Source organism: Tachypleus tridentatus, chromosome 5 (genome assembly GCF_004210375.1).
Source record: "Tachypleus tridentatus isolate NWPU-2018 chromosome 5, ASM421037v1, whole genome shotgun sequence".
Taxonomy (NCBI): Eukaryota; Metazoa; Arthropoda; class Merostomata; order Xiphosura; family Limulidae; genus Tachypleus; species Tachypleus tridentatus.
Genome location: NC_134829.1, coordinates 54,193,396 through 54,215,328, shown reverse-complemented (window position 1 = coordinate 54,215,328; position 21,933 = coordinate 54,193,396). Strand labels below are relative to the sequence as shown.

Below are 21,933 nucleotides of genomic sequence, written 5' to 3'. Positions count from 1 at the left end.
CTACAGTTTCTGTGTTCACTACTGAACTGTATGCCATTTCTCTTGCCCTGGACTACATAGAAACTAAGCAGTTCTCAAACTGCACTATTTATATTGACTTGCTTAGTTCTCTACTGACCCTGGAATTGCATCATGTTAGTTCACACCCTATTTTCACTGATATTGATAACCAACTAACTTATTTCTCTTTAACATTTACTTCTATCCAGTGTTTCTGGATACCAGGCCACATTGGTATTCACAGGAATGGGCTTATTGACACCACAACTGAATCTGTCTGCTCTGGCACTGTCACTGCTGTGCCTATTCCATAAATGGACTATGGTCCTGTATTCAAGGCTCAGCTCTGTGCCAGTTGGCAGTCGACTTGGAGGGAGCAACATGAAGAAAAACTTTTCAAAATAAAACCCTCTACTGGACTTTGGCCATCTTACTTCTGTAAGAATCGCAAAGAAGAAGTTGTCCTAATTAGACTACATATTGGTCACAATTTTTTTAACTTATTATTTTCTTTTATTGGGAACTAATACACCAACCTGTTTTCTGTGTGACACTCAGGTCACAATAAGCCACATTTTACTGTCTTGCCATCATTATGACTCTCAACAATGGCACCATTTTAGACATGTTTTGTCCCAATGTTTGTCCATAATGTTAGACAGAGTTATTGGTGATGGTGACACTGTCACACCTCAGAAATGTTTTTAGTTTTTTAAAGACCATTAATGTTTTTAATGCCATTTAAGTTTTTAATTCATACATTAGACCTTTTTTTAATGTGATTCCCTTTTAAGAATTAAAGTATGTCTAGTTTGATTTGATATTAGAAAGTGATTCTAACGTTTTTTATAATAATTAAGGTTTTGCTACAAGTCTTAAAACTTGTATTACTTTACTTTTTGAAAATAGCCGTAATGTCAAATAATTCAACCAGGAGTGGAAATGCCAACTTCAGGTGACTAACAATGATTTTTTAACTTATGATAATTACAATTATGCTACAGAAAGTCCTTTACAGCTTGTATTACTGTAGTTTTTCTCTTACCACTGTAGACTAGATGTAAAAATTGGATTTAATGTTATTTATGTTTTTAATTAAAAAACTAAACATTGTTTTGTTTTACCTTAATTTCCTTTTATGAATTTTAATAATTTTACTTTAATTTAAACTTTACCATTGTTTGGTGCAGATAGCCTTGTTGCTTTGCACCATCAAACATCAAACCAACCAACCATCCTTACTGTCCTTTCTAGGTTCCTAATTGGGGATATCTTGGTAGTTTCCATGACTTACTTCTGCTATTTGAAGGGGATCACCTTTTGATTAAAACTTATTTTCTTCTTTTATTTGCTGGTAGATGTTGACTTTTGGATGTGTTTGTGATTCATGTTCACAGGACTCTTTGCAATTCTACTTATGTTTTTGTTGTATCCCAGACATTAGTGGCTGGAAAAGGGGATAAGGTGTGTGTGTGTGTAAGGGGGTTTTAGTTTTTTGGAAGAGGGTCTTCATCTTTTCATAATCCAGCATACAGTGTGTCAATTCCTTTGCCATTGGTTGAACTTTGTTTGTTCCTTATAATTCTGCAGGTAGCAGGTGTTGTCTTGCCTCTCAGGTTGGGTAGTTAGGATTTTGGTTTGTAATTCCAGACTGGGTAATTTTTGTTTCTTCAGGTTGAGTGAGGCAGGACTGGTTGCATATTGTACTTCTTCATGTTGGAGTGAGGATTTTCTACTTTGATGTTCCTTGCCTTTTTTTCATAATTCTGGTGGATCAGTATGGAATATTATGCAACTTTCAGATTGAGTTTCAGTGATACTACATAAAGGCCATTAATGTTTTGACCCTCCTCTTTTCAATGCCATTTAAGTTTTTAATTCATACATTAGACCTTTTTTTAATGTGATTCCCTTTTAATAATCAAAGTATGTCTAGTTTGATTTGATATTAGAAAGTGATTCTAACATCATATAACTTGAAACCAGGGCTGAGAAGGCTAACTTCTTCAAACTTTTGTGGTTCATTGGGTTTTGGGTCATTTACATCATATCTCTAGTTATCTAATGCCATGGTGAACCTGGTGAAGATCATCTTTCCAAAGAGACTGGGTAGATTGCACACTATTAGTGTGCAAGATCTTTCTGATTGCTCCTTATTGGTAAGTTCAGTCATGATTTTCTTGCTTATTCCTGTTACAGTCATTCCCTCCCATCTCTCTCCCCTTATTATTTGACATCTTTTGAAAACCATGGTCCCTGGTTTTGCATCCTGTAGTTCATAACCTCCATATTCATGCCTGACATTTTTCCAGTCCTGGTTTTTCATGTTGAGTGGCATTTCCTTCAGCTCATTCCATTCATCCTTAATTCATGGCTGTGTATCAGCAGAAATAGAATGTTTTCCTCATGTGGGCCCTGACTTTGGTTATTAAAGTTTCTAGTTTTCTGGCTGTAGTTGTCTCTGAATTTCTTCCAAAGTTTTTTGATAAGAGGTATTTGATCCCTTTATCTGTGTATTGGACAGCCCTATCGCATATTTTCAATTTTTCTCATTACTCTGGATCATTTTTTCCTCAATTTGTACCCTTTTGATCATTTCTTTCTGAATATTTTGGCCACCTAGGTGTGTGGTACTTCTGGGTTGGAACATTAATGTTGTACTCCATTTCTTTACCTCTGTTTGATCCCATTGCCTCAAGTTCTTTGATTCACTTACCCCTTAAGGCATATTTCCTTCTCCTCTTGGTCTGTGGACAGCATCACTCTGATATGTTCACTATCTCTGTCACTCTCATGTTGTACCACCCAACATATCATTTCCTTTATCTAGATTGTTCCTTCTATCTTAAGACATCAGTAGCTTGTGAGGGTAATTCCTTCTATTTGCTCATTTACCTTCCTTCTATTTCTCATCTCTACACTCATCCTGACCTGGATAGACTTCTATGTATGGTGTGTGTCCTATGTTGTCATATTGCCTGCATGATTTCCTGCTGAGATTCTCATTTCTATCTGTTTATTTTATAGCATCCCCCTTTGTCTCAGTATCTTTCTTGCTTTACTCTGGTTTAATTCAGTTGGCTTATTTCTCTTTGTACTCATCCCACTGTTATCTTCCATCAAATCCATCACCTCACCTTTTTCCTTGTTTCTTGTCTTGATCAGCCTTTGGTGGAGGCATGTGGACCACCACTCAGATGTTCAACTCCCATTATCTTCATTCCATCATGTTTCTGCATTTTGGGGTATTGCCTATTACTTATACCTCAGACTTTGCTGTGGTCATGACAATAGGCAAGTTTTTATTAATGCTTTACTTTCTTTCAGAGACTCTTTCTTTGAATTTCTACTATTAGATCCCTTTTTGTGGTGAATGGTCCCTGACTAGGTACTCTTTAGAAAACCTGTACTGTATTCCATGCTGATTTGCATGTTCTTTCTATGGCTGTGCATGTTCAGATTTGAGCTGCAGTGTTTCACAAGATTGTTGGAAGGTCATAGCAGGAGTGTGCAGCCATACCTTGATTGAATAAATTGGTATGGTTTGTATTTTAGAATAGGTTTCATGATCACCCATTTTACTGTTTCAGGTGTAGCAGTCATTCAGGATTTTCCAGTGCTATTTTACCCTTGTTTCTTTCAATGGAGTATGGGAGTCCTTACCACTTACAGTTCCAAGCTGCAGGGGTAGTTGACCATGGAAGTATCCTGCTGGATGGGTTCCACACAGATGGCAAAAACCATTCAGTTCAGTGTAGGGTGTTCTGTCAGTGTAGAAGATGTACCATCTTCTGAATTTAATGACATATACAACAGGGTAAGATGTCTCAGTGCAGGTCACCCCTTTGATTGGGTGCCTTTATTCTTACCTTCATATGGATGTCGATACCATGAAGGCTGGTTTTGGGTATCAAGTGAACCAGTCTACGTAAGTCTTCACACAGATTTGGGGCTGTCCATCTTTCTCAAACAATTCCTCTCTATCTTGTAAGTCACTGAGGGTATATGTGGGTTGTTTTCATCTCTTCCCTGGGTATTCATTTTTTTTCTCATGATGGTAATGATATTGACTTTTGGATGTTTCAGCTCATGGTTGTGGGTGTTGTTGATTGCATGTGATGAACACCTCTCAGATGTCAAATCCTGGCTCAATGCTATTCTTGTGTAATGCCTTGGATTGATCATTTCCTCATATCCACAATTTTAGGGCTTGATGTAGATGGCAAGATGAAGTGTTAGATGTAGTTGACTTACTAAGTACAGTCCACCATGTTATAGCCATTCTAAACCATAAAACACATCCTTTATTCTTCTGTTGAATTGAGTTATGAATTTATCTGATTGGGATCACTTTCCTATTTATCCTCTCCCACTCAGATGTGCTCCTTTCCTTTTCCTCGGTGTTTGTCCATAGCTATTCATGGCAAGGAGGTACCTGGTTCAAAGATGGTGCAGTATCCTCCTCAGATTATCTGATCTGTTTCTCTTGTATACAGAGGTATCCTTCAGATGCTTTGGGGGGGGGGATACATCTGTTCTTCTCCATACAGGTCTCTCTTTCTTTTCAGCATGGGATTCTAGTTAATCGTATAAGAAGAGGGAGTAAGTTATTGGAAGTTATAATTTTACTCACCATTGTACAAATATTTCCAATTGGTATCTTCACTCCACTTACTCTTCTCACAATCTTCTGGTTCTTACATCTTCTGCCAGACATCAAAGTGGTAGTTAAGTAGTGGAGGGAGACACATGTTTCATGTGATACTACTACTCTCCTATTGGTGAAGATTTGCATGAGAGAAGTTGGAATTTTTTATTCCAGTGTGAGGGGGCAGAAGGCTTTGTGGCATGCATTATAAAAAGTTTGCATTCAGAGGGCAGCACAAAATGGGAAAACTAATCTTGTAAGAGGAGGGAAGTACCTATAGGAAGTACATTTTAAGTTTTGGAAAGTTACAACTTTAAGTATTTAATAACAAATTTAAAATTCTTAATTTTAATTACTGCACTTGCCTTTGTGGACTTGAGGAATTTTTGTTTAATCACTGATACAAAATTATTTATTACATTTATATAGATTAATGATGTACAGGTAACTTGATGATGAGAATCCATAATACTCTATTGGTTTAATAAGATTTCAGTGATTTTATTTTGAGTTTTATCTTTTTGTTTTCCCAAAATAAAGAGCAGATGCGCCAGCAAGACAGGGACCTGAGAAGAATACAGAGGGGTATTGAGAAAGATAGAAGAGATTTGGAAAGACAAGAAAAACAACTTGTGAGTAGAAATTATGATTTGTATCAATATTTTTCCTTTTAAATCGTTAAATTTGTACATACATACACACACCTACTGAAAATGTCTAAATAAATGTTTAATATTTGAAACAGATGTGTTTATTTAATGTAATAGGGTAATCTATACTAACAAATTGTATCATTGCTACTTTGAACTTAATCAGAAATGTTTAGTTGAAACTAATTGGGAAGGTGGACAATAATGAAAAAAAAAAAAATTGCTTAACTTAACTGAGCAATAAAATAAAGTTTAATATATTTAGATATAATTCTGTATTTACCAAATTTGGGAACATTGAGTACCTAAAGTTTTACTCTGTTGATATGGTGAAGGCAATATTTTCAGTTCCTGTCAGTGCTTGGGATTTGGTAGAACCATCAGATTAACAATTTCACTTTGTAAGACCGATTCCTAAACCTAGAAATTTAAAATCATTATAATTCATTTTACATTCTATGTAGACAGTGAGGCAATATTAGAGAAAGTACTTGGATAAATGTTGGAATTTTGCAGGATAATGTTTTTTGTAACATCCAAAAGAAAGAAACTTTTAAAAGGTTGTATCCCATTTCTTAAACTTATGCCTTGCTCAAAAAATACTCACTAGTAATGTTAAGAACTAGTTTATAGCAAGGAAAGTGAGGGAAGCTGTTAGAAATACAAGGGTAAAACTATTATTGTACTCATAACAAAGAACAGAGAACTTTCAAATGCTAGCTTATAACAGTGAAATTTGGGTCAGTTATTATAAAAATAACTAAAACATGGAAAACTATGAAGTAGTAACTGATAGAAAGAAAATTAGGGGAAACTATTATAATACTAACTAAAACATGGGGAATTGTCAAGTTCCAGCTGAATGAAAGATAACTGTGGATAATGATAAAAAGTAACTAAAACCTACATAACTGTGAAGTGCCTGGTGATAGAAAGAAAACTATTATAAAATTAACCAAAATACATGGAACTGTCAAATATCAGCTGATAGGAAGAAAACTGGTAGAAATTGTCATAACAATGACTTTCAAGAAGTTATAGACAGCACTATTAGGGCTAAAAGTAGTGAATTTATTTATAATGAATCTATTCTGTTGAGCAACAAATTTCAGCCCTTGACTTTTGCAGATGAAGAATTATTGGAAAGAAGGAAAACAAAGGAGTCATAGAAAGATGTGGATGATAAGGAGGTCATTGTTATAGGTTATTCCTTGACGGGGTATGTGAATAGAATAGTCTTTTGGTTAGATAGGGAGAAAAGAACCATATTATACTACCAAGGGGCACAGGTGGAAGATATAACTGACAGAGTAGGGATATAATAAAGGGGGTTATTGGAGATACATATTTTGTGGCACGTGTAGGGGCTAATTATGTAAGGAAGGGTAGATCACAAGAGCTAATTAATAATTACAAGGAGTTGATAAAGGCATTTAAAGAAAAGGACCATAACCTAATTTTGTCAGGGATACAACCCAGAATTAACTATGAAGATTAAGTTATAAATAGATTACTAGGCCTAAATTCTGGGCTTAGGTTAGTATGTAATGATGAACAAATTGGCTGGTTGGACTTATGATCAGTTCCGTGGAAGAAGGGATTTTTTTTAAATGAATATTTTATATTTAAATAATATAAGGGCTGTCTTGTTTGTTAAGGGTATTAACTCAGCTGAAAGGGATGATTTAAACTAGGACTAGCCAGTGGTGAGGACAAAGATGAACTAAATGCAAAAAAAAAGTAGATATGGAAAAAAAGTTTGGCACAGGAAATGAGTATATAGAAGTAGTTCTGAAATTTAGGCTTAACTGTTACTATTGTGTTGCTAGTAGTATATGAAATAAAAGTAATTACTTTAGGGCACTCAATTTTAGTATACTGCTTATTTCCATGTTAGTCATTATTTAGGAACTCCATCCCAGCTTTGGTCCTTCAAGCCATGCAGAAGTTACTTCAGTTACAGTTTTCATCAGATTTTCACATCTCATGTTCTTGTTTCTGGTTCCTGATGTCCTGCTTTTGGCTCTGTTTTTACTTGATGTCTTGAGGTTCTCCATCAGTTATGCCCAATATATATTCTTGTTATATTTGCTTATCATCATTCCATGAGTTAGGTATTTCCATGACTCCATTTAAAGCGAATTACACTGTTTAAAAGTTTTCATTATCATTAGTAAATTTATTAAACTCGTGTTAAGAAGAGGTGAAAAAGAACAGAGATTTAGGAGTGTCCCTGGTTGCCTATCAAGCATTTTCAGGGCTTGCTAGGTTTTAAAATTATAATATATGTGAAGCCTATATGGAGACAGAAGAGTAGGGGAGAAGTGGCTTTGTTTATTAAATATGAGTTACATCCTTTTATAGTTGAAGATATCAAAGATAATAGCAAAGGGATTAAATCCATTTGGGTTTCTTTTAACCCTAAAACAGGAGGAATGTTGTAGGTAGCAGCATCAGTTGATGATGGCTGCCTTTTAAGGATTAAGGGAAAAGTCTTTCAGTGGGAATTTATTACGGACTACCAGAAGATACTGATAGGATTAGAGAGAAATTTTATAATGAGGTTAATATTTCAACTGTTAATGAAGTCTTAATTATGGGTGATTGTAATTTCAGACATACTGATTGGAAAATGCAAGAGTCAAACCATGAGGGAAAAGGGTTTTTGGAAACTCTTCAGGATGACTTTCTTCACCAATTGGTTAAGGATCCCACTAGAAACAATGGCACATTAAATTTGTTGTTAACTTATAATATAGAAATGATTGAGAGGGTAGAAACTGGGGAACATCTGGGTGTAAGTGATTATTGCTGTATTAGGTTCAATGTTTTGCTGTATATAGAAATAAGGAATAATGGTATTTTGGTTACAAATTAAAAAAACAACAAGAACAAAATTTGAAAGGATGCAACAAGAATTAGCTGTTGTGAATTGGCCAGGTGAGTTATTTGGAGATATTGATCAGATGTGGACATTTTTTAAAAGTAAAAAAAAACTGGGTTGTCTCAGAAAGAGTATAAGAGATAAAATTTTAAAAGTCATCATAACTTTAAGACATTTAAATTTACTGGTATAACAGAAGAGTTAGAAGGTGATAAAATATTAAGAAAATTGGTGAAACAGAAAATTAGGACACCAAAAATGATGTAAGAGAAAAGATTGGTTGATAATGTAAATATTAATAGTAAGGATTTCTTTAAATATATTAAGGGAAAACAAAATGTTAGTATTGGGGTAGGGATCTTGAGAGATGATAAATAAAGGCTTGAATCTTGTGATTATGAGATAGCTGGCTGGATTATTAAATTTTGCTTTTTTTTCTTCTTTCTACTAATGAAAATTTAAGCAATATTCAACATATTGAACAGTTGATAGAAACAAGTAAGAACAAGATGACTGCAATAATTTTGAGATGGTTGAAATGAATTGGGAAGTTTAAAGAATGATATGGCTCCTGAGCCGTGTAATATTTTCCTCCAAGGATTTTAAAGGAGGTTAAGGATTGTATATACAAATTACTTACTACTATTTTTTTTATGTCAGTTCTTGAATAGTGGATAGGTACCAGAAGATGTGAAGTTAGGTAATGCAACTCCTCTTTTCAACGGAGGTGATAAAAATTGTCCCAGTGATTGTAGATCCAGTGATTTTACATAAGTTGTGGGAAAAGTTTTGGAAAGTCTGATAAAAGATGCTTTGCAAAGCTGTTTATGAAGGTTGAAATTTTAAAGGCTAGTTAGTCATTGTGGTTTTGCTAAGGGAAAATCTTGGCTTGCAATACATTTTTTGAAAATGTTACTGCTCATGTAGATGAGGGTTGTGGAGTAGATTTAATATCTGGATTTTTAACAAGCATTTGACAAGGTGCCACATAACAGGCTGTAAAAAAATATCTGTATATATGGGGTAAAAGTTAGCAAATTGGAAAGATGAATGACTTAATGGAAGAAAGCAGAGGGATGCTACAAATGGAGTTCAGTCAAACTGGATTAATGCTACAAGTGGGGTACCTCAAGGATCAATCTTATGACTTTTGCTCTTTTTGATTTATGTTGATGACATAATCATAGAATGATGAGTAAGTTATTTGTTGATGATACTTAGGTCTTGGATGCTGCTGATTTACAAAAGGATTTATATCATTAAATATGTTGGACAAATAACTGGCAAATACGTTATAATAAATACAAGATAATGCATGTGGGTTATCATAATTTAAATTGTGAATATAGTTTTGATGAGAATCTTAAGAGGGTCATGAAAGAAAAGAATATTGATAACATCAGTATAATGGTACAGTCTCTTAAGCCATCCATGCAATGTGCTGTTGTTAGTAGTAGGGCAAATAGGATTTTAGGTTCTATCTAGTTATTTAATAGATTTTTATAATTTCATTGTACAGGTCACTGTTTTGAAGTATCGTGTTCAATCTTAATAAAGACATAGAATTGTTGGAAAGGGTACAGACGAGGGCAATTAGAATGATGCCTGGGGTGGAGGGGATTACACCTATCAGAGTTAGAAGGATGGATCTGATTGTGGTGTTTAAATGGAATTTTTAGTGTGGGTGCATCATCCTTTTTTATACTTAACAGTAGAACTAGGGGACACAAGTATAAAGTTTGGTAGGGTAGGAGTTGTCTTTACCTAAGTTTCATTTTTCTGACAGGATGGTTGGCCCTTGGAATGGGTTGCTGTCAGATATTGTAAATGCACCAAATTTAAGTACGTTTAAGAGAGAGCTTGCCAAGTATATGAATTATAAGGACTGACTTTAAAATGTTTTTTTTTTAATTAATATACTTTAGTGTATGGAACAGCCAAGATTGACCAGTAGGTCCCATGTTTTCCCTAAATGTTATGTTATAAAAGTAACTGAAACACAGAGAATTATGAAGTAGTAGCTGATAAAAAGAAAACTGTGGAAATAATTATAAAAATTAAACATTAGTTACTGTGAATTGTCAGCTGATATTAAGAAAACTGTGGAAATTGTTATAAAAATTAAACATTTGTTACTGTGAATTGTCAGCTGATATTAAGAAAACTGGGGAAATAATTATAAAAATTAAACATTAGTTTCTGTGAATTGTCAGCTGATATTAAGAAAACTGGGGAAATAATTATAAAAATTAAACATTAGTTACTGTGAATTGTCAGCTGATATTAAGAAAACTGGGGAAATAATTATAAAAATTAAACATTAGTTACTGTGAATTGTCAGCTGATATTAAGAAAACTGGGGAAATAATTATAAAAATTAAACATTAGTTACTGTGAATTATCAGCTGATATTAAGAAAACTGGGGAAATAATTATAAAAATTAAACATTAGTTACTGTGAATTGTCAGCTGATATTAAGAAAACTGTGGAAATTGTTATAAAAATTAAATGTTGGTTACTGTGAATTGTCAGCTGATATTAAGAAAACTGGGGAAATAATTATAAAAATTAAACATTAGTTACTGTGAATTGTCAGCTGATATTAAGAAAACTGGGGAAATAATTATAAAAATTAAACATTAGTTACTGTGAATTGTCTGCTGATATTAAGAAAACTGTGGAAATTGTTATAAAAATTAAATGTTGGTTACTGTGAATTGTCAGCTGATATTAAGAAAACTGGGGAAATAATTATAAAAATTAAACATTAGTTACTGTGAATTGTCAGCTGATATTAAGAAAACTGTGGAAATTGTTATAAAAATTAAATGTTGGTTACTGTGAATTGTCAGCTGATATTAAGAAAACTGTGGAAATTGTTATAAAATTAAACATTGGTTTTTGTGAATTGTCAGCTGATATTAAGAAAACTGGGGAAATTGTTATAAACATTAAACGTTGGTTACTGTGAATTGTCAACTGATATTTAGAAAATTGTGGAAATTATTATAAAAATTAAACGTTGGTTACTGTGAATTGTCAGCTGCTATTAAGAAAACTGGGGAAATTATTATAAAAATTAAATGTTGGTTACTGTGAATTGTAAGCTGATATTAAGAAAACTGTGGGAATTGTTATGAAATTAAACATTGGTTTCTGTGAATTGTTAGCTGATATTAAGAAAACTGTGGGAATTGTTATGAAATTAAACATTGGTTTCTGTGAATTGTCAGCTGATATTAAGAAAACTGGGGAAATTGTTATAAACATTAAACGTTGGTTACTGTGAATTGTCAACTGATATTTAGAAAACTGGAAATTATTATAAACATTAAACGTTGGTTACTGTGAATTGTCAGCTGATATTAAGAAAACTGGAAATTATTATAAAAATTAAACGTTGGTTACTGTGAATTGTAAACTGATATTTAGAAAACTGGAAATTATTATAAAAATTAAATGTTGGTTACTGTGAATTGTCAGCTGATATTGAGAAAACTGTAAAAATTGTTATAAAAATTAAATGTTGGTTACTGTGAATTGTCAGCTGATATTAAGAAAACTGTGGAGAATCATCATACAGAGAAGTAAAAGATGGAGGATTATCAAATACCAGATTAATATTGGACAAAACAATGAAAAGAAATTGTGAAGTCAAAGGGAACTGTCAGTTATCAGTTAATAGGAAGTAAACTTAAGTAACAACAAGGTAATGAATACAATATAATATCTTAATTTTGAACTCTTTATTATGACAAAATTTGCTTGCCCTTTCAGCCTTAGGGTCATGTGAAGGTCAATACCACTATTTGTTGGTAAACGAGTAGCCCGAGAGTTGGCGGTGGGTGGCGATGACTAGCTGCCTTCCCTCTAGTCTTACACTGTTAAATTAGGAATGAGTTTTGAAGATAGCACTCATGTAGCCTTGGGCAAAATTCAAAAGAAATGGAAGTGTTTTATGATGAGCAAACATTTGTAAAACAAAATTTCGTAAAAATAAGTTTTCCTTTTTGTAATAATAAAAATTCATATTTTTCATATGCACGTCTTTCATGTTTTACTAATTGTAGTCATATTTTTAATATGCATGCCTTTCATGTTTTACTGATTACAGGAAATGGAAATAAAAAAAGCAGCTAAACAAGGAAATAAACAGGTAATGTGTTATTTTACTTTCTAAGATAATGTGGTTATTTTACTTTCTAAGATAATGTGGTTATTTTACTTTCTAAGATAATGTGTAATTTTACTTTCTAAGATAATGTGGTTATTTTACTTTCTAAGATAATGCAGTTATTTTACTTTCTAAGATAATTTGGTTATTTTACTTTCTAAGATAATTTGGTTATTTTACTTTCCAAGGTAATGTGGTTATTTTACTTTCTAAGATAATGTCCAAGATTATGGGGTTATTTTACTTTCTGAGATAATGTGGTTATTATTACACATTGAAGGTATCTTAATTTACTAGGGATGCAAGATTTTTTTCAAAAAATATTATTTATATTTTAATTTTGTGTTATGTCATGATGTATAATGTTTTTAAAACATTATCTAAGGACTAAAAGGTATAGAAACAAGAAATCTTCATGAAAATTGTAAAAATGCACAGTACAGCTTTTGGTGTTATATACAAACACACATGCACATGTACATTTATAATTTACCAAATAGAAAGCATATTTTTTATTGATTTTGTATGTTTCTTTTCTTACAGGAAATATTTTAAATACATCATTGTATTTTTGGTTTTATGATACAGATGTCACTGTAATTTCAGAATAATAAAAATTATTTGATAGATTGTTTAGGCAGAGTATTCATGATGAAACTTTGTAGAATGGATGGCAACTGCCTGTTGTGGAGAGACAAGTTTAGAGAATGACGTTTAGAGAGTCTTCCACCTTTCATCTTCAGAAACCTCTGAACTTGTGCTTTCATCTTCAGAAACGTCATCCTCTAAACTTGTGCTTTCATCTTCAGAAACGTAATCCTCTGAACTTGCGTCTCCACAACAGGCAGTTACTGTTCATTCTACAAAGTTTCATCAATAAAAATTATTGTCTGTTGAAAGTTTTCTCCAGCACAAATCATTTTGTTCTGATAGTTGGGTGACATGAATTGGCCACCCTCGGTGACTATATGCTGAATGCATAAAGTCTACTTATATTATCCATCAACTAATAATTTAACTATGTTTTACTAACATATAATCAGATTTTAGTTGTTAATAGGTTTGAGAACTTTAATACATTGCAACTCCCCATTGAAAGAAAAGAAGTCAAGTTTTCAGCTTCTATAATAAAGAAGCTGAAATGTCTTCACCTTTTGTTTCAACAAACAGTTATTTGTCCGTTAAAGTTCTCAGACTTATCCTGTATATTCTGCCTAAGTTTCAATGCACAATCTATAACTTTTGTCCATACATTAACATTTCTGACATGGAAATTTTGCCAAAATAAAATTTTAAATTGATGTTATAGGGGAGAAAAGAGTAAATTCAAGTGTTCGATATTTAAGATTTCTGTTGCATCACAACCATTGGCATAAATACCTAATATTAACTGGATACTAAGTGGCAAATGTAACTATTTTTGTATTAAGGTTGATCCATGTTAATTGGTACTCATTTTATAAATTTTTCGTGGTAGGATTTGTACCAACCATGCACTTGACTTCTGATCCTGAAGTGTTTATATCTCGCAGTCTGTAGCTGAAACACAGAAACTAGATGACTGTCTTTAGAAAATTATAAAAACTTCTTGTAACATAAATTAATAGCCCAATTTTTGAAATTAAAGCAATGAGAGATTACAATAAAAGCAGTGGCTTTCTGTTCATTTCACAAAATCAAATTAAAACTCATATGTTCAACTTGTTATTCAGGACTGTTTCATATTTTTTTTCAATTCTTTGTAAACACTTAAGGAAGCAACAGTTAGAATAATCTCACAGAAACTTGTAAAGTGTGCAAATAAGTTATGTGTTTCAAGCTTGGAAAATGGAAGTTCATAAAACATTTTACTTTTTGGAGGAATATTTAAGCTTGTTTTTATTGTCCCCAGTATTGATGGTTATTATATTTAGGTTTATATTTTTTTACATTTTAGAATCAATGACAGTTAACTTAAGAACTACAAAAATTTCAAACCTCTCTCTAAGAGTTACTTTTTGTGATATTATTTTTATGTTTAATATTATATGATTTAACTTATGGAACTACACTGTAGTTTACTACTGATCTTGAGAACTGGAAAGTTTTCAAAACACTAAATTTTGATACTTTTGTGAGCCTCACAATTCTGGTTTTTTAAGATAAAATAAACTATTTTTTTAAACTATTGACAAAAGTTGCAGTAGTTTCTTTTTCTATTTTATTTTAGGAGAATGGCCAAAAATGTTTCTAGAGTTGAGACTAGTTTAATAGCTTGTTGAAGATCTTAGTATGGGAAAAATATTGTTGTAAGAAAAACAGGTTTTGTTGGTATGGTCACCTTAACTTTTACAGGTATGTACTGTACTAGCAAAACAACTGGTCCAATTAAGGAAACAGAAGACAAGAACATATACAGCAGGTTCAAAGGTACAATCCATTGGTGCTCAGTCCAAGGTTAGTACTATCGAGTAATAATGAGCAGAATATATTCAGTAGAAAGGAAAGTCAATGCTGTTAATTACAGGAAATACAAGAGAACAAATTCTTAAATTAAACGCTGTGTTTTGTTTTTAAACTAGTCAAAAAACTAAATGAATAAACTCTAGTGCGATAATTTATTAAAAAAACAAAACCTTTATGGAATCCTTAAGTTTAATACTTCAAAGTATTGATTGGTTCATTTTGCTTGTTACATCAACTGATGATAACAGGATGAAAAGATGACATGATTTATTGCTAGAAAAATAATTGCAATTGTGGTTAGCACATTTAATTTATGTACTGAATATAAGGTTGTGAGTTTTTATTGATGCTAAAAGTATTCACGGATGATAAATTCTACTTGTACCTGTCTAACACATATGACTTACTCCATTAATATAAAATAATGTATGCTAATTCATCTTAAATGGAAGTAATTTTATTGTCATGGTTTTTAACTTATTACATTCAAGCTGGGCCTGGCATGGCTAGGTGGTTAAGGCACTTGAATCATAATCCAAGGGTTGCAAGTTATAATCCCTGTCACACCAAACATGCTCAACCCTTCAGCCGTGGAGGGAATTTTAATGTGATGGTCAATCCCACTATTTGTTGCTAAAGGAGTAGCCCAAGAATTGGTGGTGATGGGTGGTGATGATTAGCTGTCTTCCCTTTATTCTTACACTGCTAAATTAGGAACAGCTAGTGCAAATAGCTCTTGTATAGCTTTCCACAAAATTCAAAATAAGCCAAACCAGTATAGCCAGGTTTATTTCATTTATATTATGTTTTTCTGGAACTTTGATACCATCTTTAACTCTTAAAGAGCAGGAATGTTGAAGGTAGCATCATCCATTTATGAGGCCACCATTTAAGGGTTAACGGTGTCTTGAGAAGGATATTCTGTCTTGGAAGAAAGAGGATTGGTTTATGGAGCTATTCTTGTGAATTTTTAGTGTAATTTCACAGCATACAATAAATCTATAACTACAAAGCCGTTTGGCAAGACAACAGTTAAAAAAATTGAATGTTGCAAAAAAAAAAATATTTATATATCACAGAATGGACTTTCTCTTGTTAGTTTATGTAACATATTTACTGATTATTTAGTTACTTATTTCTCACTCTGATTTCAAACTATATAACAATTAGTGAGATTTTTTATACATTTAGACCTCTATTGTGTTATTATCAATATCAGTTAATATATAAATGTGTGTTTATATATATATATATATATATATATATATATATATGTGTATTAACATATTAGATGTTTTTCAGGGAATGCACTCCAACTTGAAGTTAGCCAGTGCAATGGGACAGACAACAAAGGTATAACGAAAGTGCAAATTATGTAATGTTGAGTTGATGTTGTTTTTCTCAAAAGGTGTGTAGTATTCTGTGATGATGAGAAAACCCACTTGTATAAAAAATTACACATGTAAAAATGGGTGGTATGGGTAGAGAAACCACTATGTAGAGTAGTCTTACTTATACAACAACACAAGCCCAAAATAAACCAATAGAAAGGAACATATTATACCCATATTAATAAATATATTCAACATCAAAGCACGCCCTCTACATTCCTACACTCAATTACACAACCACCTTCAAACATGTGGTCAGCTATCAGTCAGTTAACTCTTTCTTTTTTTGTGAACCTGAAGATGACCGAAGAAGGTCGAAACGTTTGCTCCTCTACGTAGTGCTTTTTGTATCCATACCAGCCATTTGTACATACATAAAGTGTGTAGTATTCTTTCTGTGTAAGGACACCAGTAATCAACTAAAATCTTGGAGTCAAAAGTTCATTTTGCTAATTGTATGATACAAGTATTGTTTGTCACCATCATTCAAGTACGTATTAATGTTTCAAGTTGTTTTATCATTTCTTATATGTTTTGAACTTTTATTTTCTCCTGAAATGAACGATGTTAGGGTTACACATTTCGTCACCTTTTAGAATAAGAATACACACAGAGTGGCTCTTTTTCTTGAAGAACATACTGTATTTAAAAAAATATTTATACTGAACTGACACCAAGCATGTTGAATTTATTTATTTATATATATCTAATGGTCTGGGATGGCCAGGTGGTTAGGCCACTTAACTTGCAGTCTGAGAGTCACAGGTTCACATCCCCCATCCACCAAACATCCTCTCCCTTTCTGCCATGGGGGTGTTATAAATTGGTGGTCAGTCCCACCATTCATTGGTAAAACTGTAAATCAAGAGTTGGTGGTGGGTGGGGACGACTAGCTGCTTTCCCTCTAGCCTTTAATTGATAAATTGGGAATGACTAACTGAGATAGCCCTTGTGTAGCTTTCGACAAAATTAAAAACAAATCAGAACAATTTATCTGTTTAGTTTCGCTTATAGTGTTTGATAAAAGACATTTATTTAAAAGTGCTATGTGGGTATTCAATCTTCTAACCTTTTCCAGTATTAGATAATAAATTAATTATTCTGATTGACCTGTAAGGACAAAAGACTTAAGTACACACACACACAGACTGTTATATATCTAGAGTTTGTTTTTATAATATAAATATAACTATATCTATTTTTACAAGGCCATGGGTGTAGTCAACAAACAAATGAAACCCGAGGCAATGATGAAAACAATACAGGATTTTGAAAAGCAAAATATGAAAATGGAAATGACAGAAGAAATGAGTAGGTTACATTTATTTTCATCCAGTACGAGTGAATTACTGATTCCACTGTAAATACATTATTTATCAAAGTGTTTTGCATGCGTTTTATGTGGTTTTCTTGCCTGTTTCACGTACGCTTGTTCGTAAATTGTGTTCAGCTGATAAATTCACGAATGTTTGATATTAAATGAGGAGAGTTATATTAAAAGGTGGAAGTATATTTATTTACTTGGCTAATCTTTACCTTTCTGTTTGATTCCCTCTAGTGGACATAATAGATAGCACAGTGTGGCTTTGTGCTAAAACAAACAACCTTTACCTTTGTACATAACTTTGTTCCTTAGAAATCCAGAGTTCTAGATTTATTTTAGTTTGAGCAGTTTAGTGTCTTTTATATGCAACTTTGAAGCATTTAATTTGTATCTGTAACTTGTAGTTGTGCTTGTTGGGTTGCAGTTTCCAGTGGATTAATCTTTGTGGGTATATGCCATGAGGTGTACATGTTTTAGAATTAGATCTTATTAAGATTTTCATTAATTTGGTTAAAAGGATCAACTATGAGCTTAGGTTTAATGGTAGGATTGGACCGGTCAAGACTTGTTGGAGAGCAGGTGTATTTGGCCGATGTTCTGAAGGCTTAGACTTGATAATAGCTTATTGCCTTTGAAGAAACATTATGAAATAAATAAATGCCATGATTAAAAATTAGAGGATAGTTGGGTGAAGAATCAGTATATTTTATCATGTTGTTGTATATCCCTTGAATCGTTTCTTTGATTTACATATTTTTATGAATAAGTCCCTATTAAATTGTTTTAGCAAATTATATGTGCCTGGAATATGCAGCTGGCTCAGAGGTCAGACTTGTTTCTTGCTATAAAGGTTGGGAAATAGTGGTTTAAATAATATAAGATTATTTGTGAAATATTTTCACAGCATCACAAGAAGTTAGGGGGGTACAGATAAGGTGTTAAGGAAAGGGAAAATATAAATGACTGGAAAAATATGATGTACCATGGCCACCAAGGGTTGTTCAGGTATAAGGAATGTTTTCAGAGTACCAACAATGGAAAACTATATGTCAAGAATATTAAAGTGTATAGTTGCAAATACAAGAAACTAAATTTTTCTATGAGGTAAATATAAAGATAACAGTGTTATAATTATAAAGATAAGTGTTAAAAGAGCTACCTGTCTTGCTTGTAAGCACCATGAAAGAGGCACTGTTCCAAGATCTCCTTAACCAGATTAGTGGAATTATTTCTATGAATTGAAACATGATATTTGATATTATTGACCAATTACCTGGTAGCCAGAACGTGCATTACAGAATGCCTCTGTTATAAACACATCTCTGTTTTATCATCTTTACTCCAGCAGTGTTTTGTGAATGATGAATTAACACATGAACTCGTGCATTATTATTCATACTGTAAAAACTTTATCCTCTCGAATTTACTAAATAATTTATTGGAGGCCTTTAATATTTGTACAATCATTAAGTGTTATTATTTTCATTATTTCTAGTTGTGCTTACAGTCAACTGACTAGAACGCACAATAATGTTACTTGTTTAAGTACAATAGATAATTTAAATGGTTGGTTAGATTGTGTTGGATTACAAACTCCAAAGGTGTGAATGTTTTACTGTAAATTTTGATTTTTATCCAAAACTAAGATAAAAGTTTGTTTAAAAGATTTACTTGGTTTTGTTTTATTTCTTTTTTGAGACAGTATGTGTGTGTCCCACAAAGATTTACAACAATACTGGGTCTTGCAGTTTATGTTTCATTCTCTTGTATATGATTTTCAGTGGAAGATACTTTAAATGCAGTTTTTGATGAATCTGGGGATGAAGAGGAACAAGATGCAATTGTTACCCAAGTTCTTGATGAAATTGGAATTGAAATCACTGGAAAGGTAAAAGAATGGATGATTTTCATTAAGTTCAGTTTGTGCTGAAATAACCTTTATTGAGTTTTAGCGCAAACTTTGGGACAGTCGGCTTGGTTATGCTTTACCACTATTATGACTGTTGTATGTCTCACAGGTGTCAAATGCACACTTGCATATCAAATATCAAAATTGAAGTAAAAAATATATATATCTAACTCTCAAAAATGTATTATCCAAAGTATTTTTCAATTGACAATTTATCAATACAGTACCTAGCAAGGTTGGGTGGAGGGGGCACTTTCTGTCTATATGTACATCATTCACAACAATTTTTTAACTGATGTCAACCAAACTTGGCATTTACCCTTTGGGCTGGGTGGGATGCTGCTGTTTTAACCTGGGTCCTTTATCACTTCCTAAAGAGCCTTGTCTTCCCAATCTATTGAACAAATTCACATAAGTGTCAATAGTTACTAAATAGAGTCAAATTATGCTTAAGATCATACGTCCTCCACTGTTAAAGAAAATATATTAGTGATGATACTTCAGTTAACTCTTCTAGTCTACTAAAAAAAGCTTCTTTTCAAAATTTATAATTCTCCTAAGAAAATTTAGTGTTGGAAGGAAAAGTTGAAAAATATGGATCAAAATTTAAAAGTAGAATTCTCTTCATTTAGGTTTCTGATGCTCCTGCTGCCTATGAAGGTAAACTTGGAGAAACATCCAAGGCTTGTCTTCCAACTGATGAAGAAATTGAAAAACAACTTGCCCAACTTAAAGCATAGAAAACAATGATTACTTCTTTTGTATTATAGACTTAATAAAAAAAAAATCCAGTGTCTTAAATTTAAATGATAAAAATGCTACCAGTGTTTTTAAATTAGCGTGCATTGAAACCAGAATGATTTTACTAATGGTATGTTTACTAGCACTGTGACACTGGTAATATTAATTATTCTCCCTGCGTGCCACATGTTTAGTGTGACATGTGTAGTAACTTGTTTGTCAAGTTACTCTTAAAAGTAATTCAACACATTATTAGTTAAATATGCTTTGGAACTATTAGGCATAAGAAGTTAATTGTTAGGCCTATGCAAAGTAGCAGCCTGTTACTTTACTTAAACCTAATGATATAGGTGCCTTTGGTATTTACTTAACCATCAATAGGTTCTGTGAATTAATTATCACTGACAAGTGTTTGTGTTTATTTTATATCTTACTGTGTTTCATAATATTTTTTGGTTTGATATATGTAAATTTTTGGAACTAAAATTTAACCTGCAATGGTCTTTCACTTTATATGACTTGTATAGAAAGTTAAGTCTAGCCAGTATTAATAAATAGGAACAATACACCTTTAAGCTTAAATGGAAAGTATTTTAATACAAATAAAATAAAAATTGACATGATAATTCATATTGCAGGTAGAAAAATGCATCATTAGTGTTACATTTACCATATGATTTTCTACTGCTCTTTTTTTCTTTTCTGAGTATTAATAAATATTGCAAATTAGAATTATCTTGTCACCCTGGTAGTTCAGCATACAATGCTAAAATATAGACTTCAATCCCCATGGTCACCAGAATGCATATAATTTGAGTAATTCTATGGTAAAATTACAGTGTGAATTATCTTTCAGAGAATAACATCAAGAACATATTAAAAATGGAAATGACAAAGTGTTTGTCACTGAAATGTTTGAACTATGAAAAGGAATGCGATATTCAGTGGGTGCACATTGTACCTTTTAGTACTCTTGAAAACAAACTGTTAAATGTGTAAAAGAAAAATTGTGTTAAACATTTCAGGAATGAAGATACCTTATTTTCTTTAAACCCTAAATTTGAAAAAAAACTTAGCCTAATATAATGTTTAATTTCCAAATTCTTTAATGGGTATAATGAACCACTAAAGGAACAATAGGTTTAACAATAAAAATACTTTTATGAGATAGAAAGGTGAAAGCATATAAAACCAAAGAACTAACTGATGTTTTCAAATGTCATCAAGTTGCAGTTTATTTGTATGAGGAAAATTAAAACTGAGACAAATTCATGTTGTTATTATTTATATTTATTAAACATGATAAATAAATAAATTTTCAGAATATATATATGTTTCAATTATTAATAAAACTTGAAGTGTGATGAAGGAAACATGTTTCCAATTGATGAGGCAAGAGAATTCTGAAACACTTGGACCTTGGTTTAACTCACAGGATTTCAAAGCATGTCAAGTTTGCTAATAATAAAGCTAGGATTTTTTTTTATCATGGCTGTAAGATCATTAACCATAAATAATGACATGGCCATTTTTTTGTTTTTTTTTCAATTCTGCACTCTCTGTCTTGACCCTTAGCAGGTCCATGGTAAGTTTGAAGGCTTATAATGCTAAAAACTAGGTGGGAACAGCACATATAGCCTATTGTTTAGCTTTTTGCTCAACAACAAATTCTCTCTTTGTTGGATTTTAATTTGTAAGTCTTTTTGTTTTGTTTCAAATTTTCATTTATCTACTGTCTTCATCATTTGGGGACCACAAGTTTAATT

The 21,933-nt window shown here is 32.2% G+C and overlaps 1 protein-coding gene across 6 annotated transcripts in view; it reads left to right on the top strand.

The window, feature by feature from the left end:
- Positions 1-21,495, top strand: part of CHMP2B (Charged multivesicular body protein 2b) — a 40,340-nt gene extending 18,845 nt beyond the window's left edge. For all 6 annotated transcript variants that reach the window (XM_076502609.1, XM_076502612.1, XM_076502607.1 and 3 more), the window contains 7 exons: positions 5,189-5,280; positions 12,298-12,339; positions 14,692-14,793; positions 16,105-16,155; positions 17,402-17,504; positions 19,299-19,405; positions 20,059-21,495. In XM_076502609.1, the coding sequence (XP_076358724.1) occupies positions 5,189-5,280; positions 12,298-12,339; positions 14,692-14,793; positions 16,105-16,155; positions 17,402-17,504; positions 19,299-19,405; positions 20,059-20,166 (605 nt within the window). In that variant the 3' untranslated portion in view covers positions 20,167-21,495. The remainder of the gene's footprint in view (positions 1-5,188; positions 5,281-12,297; positions 12,340-14,691; positions 14,794-16,104; positions 16,156-17,401; positions 17,505-19,298; positions 19,406-20,058) is intronic.
- Positions 21,496-21,933: the final 438 nt, after the last annotated feature.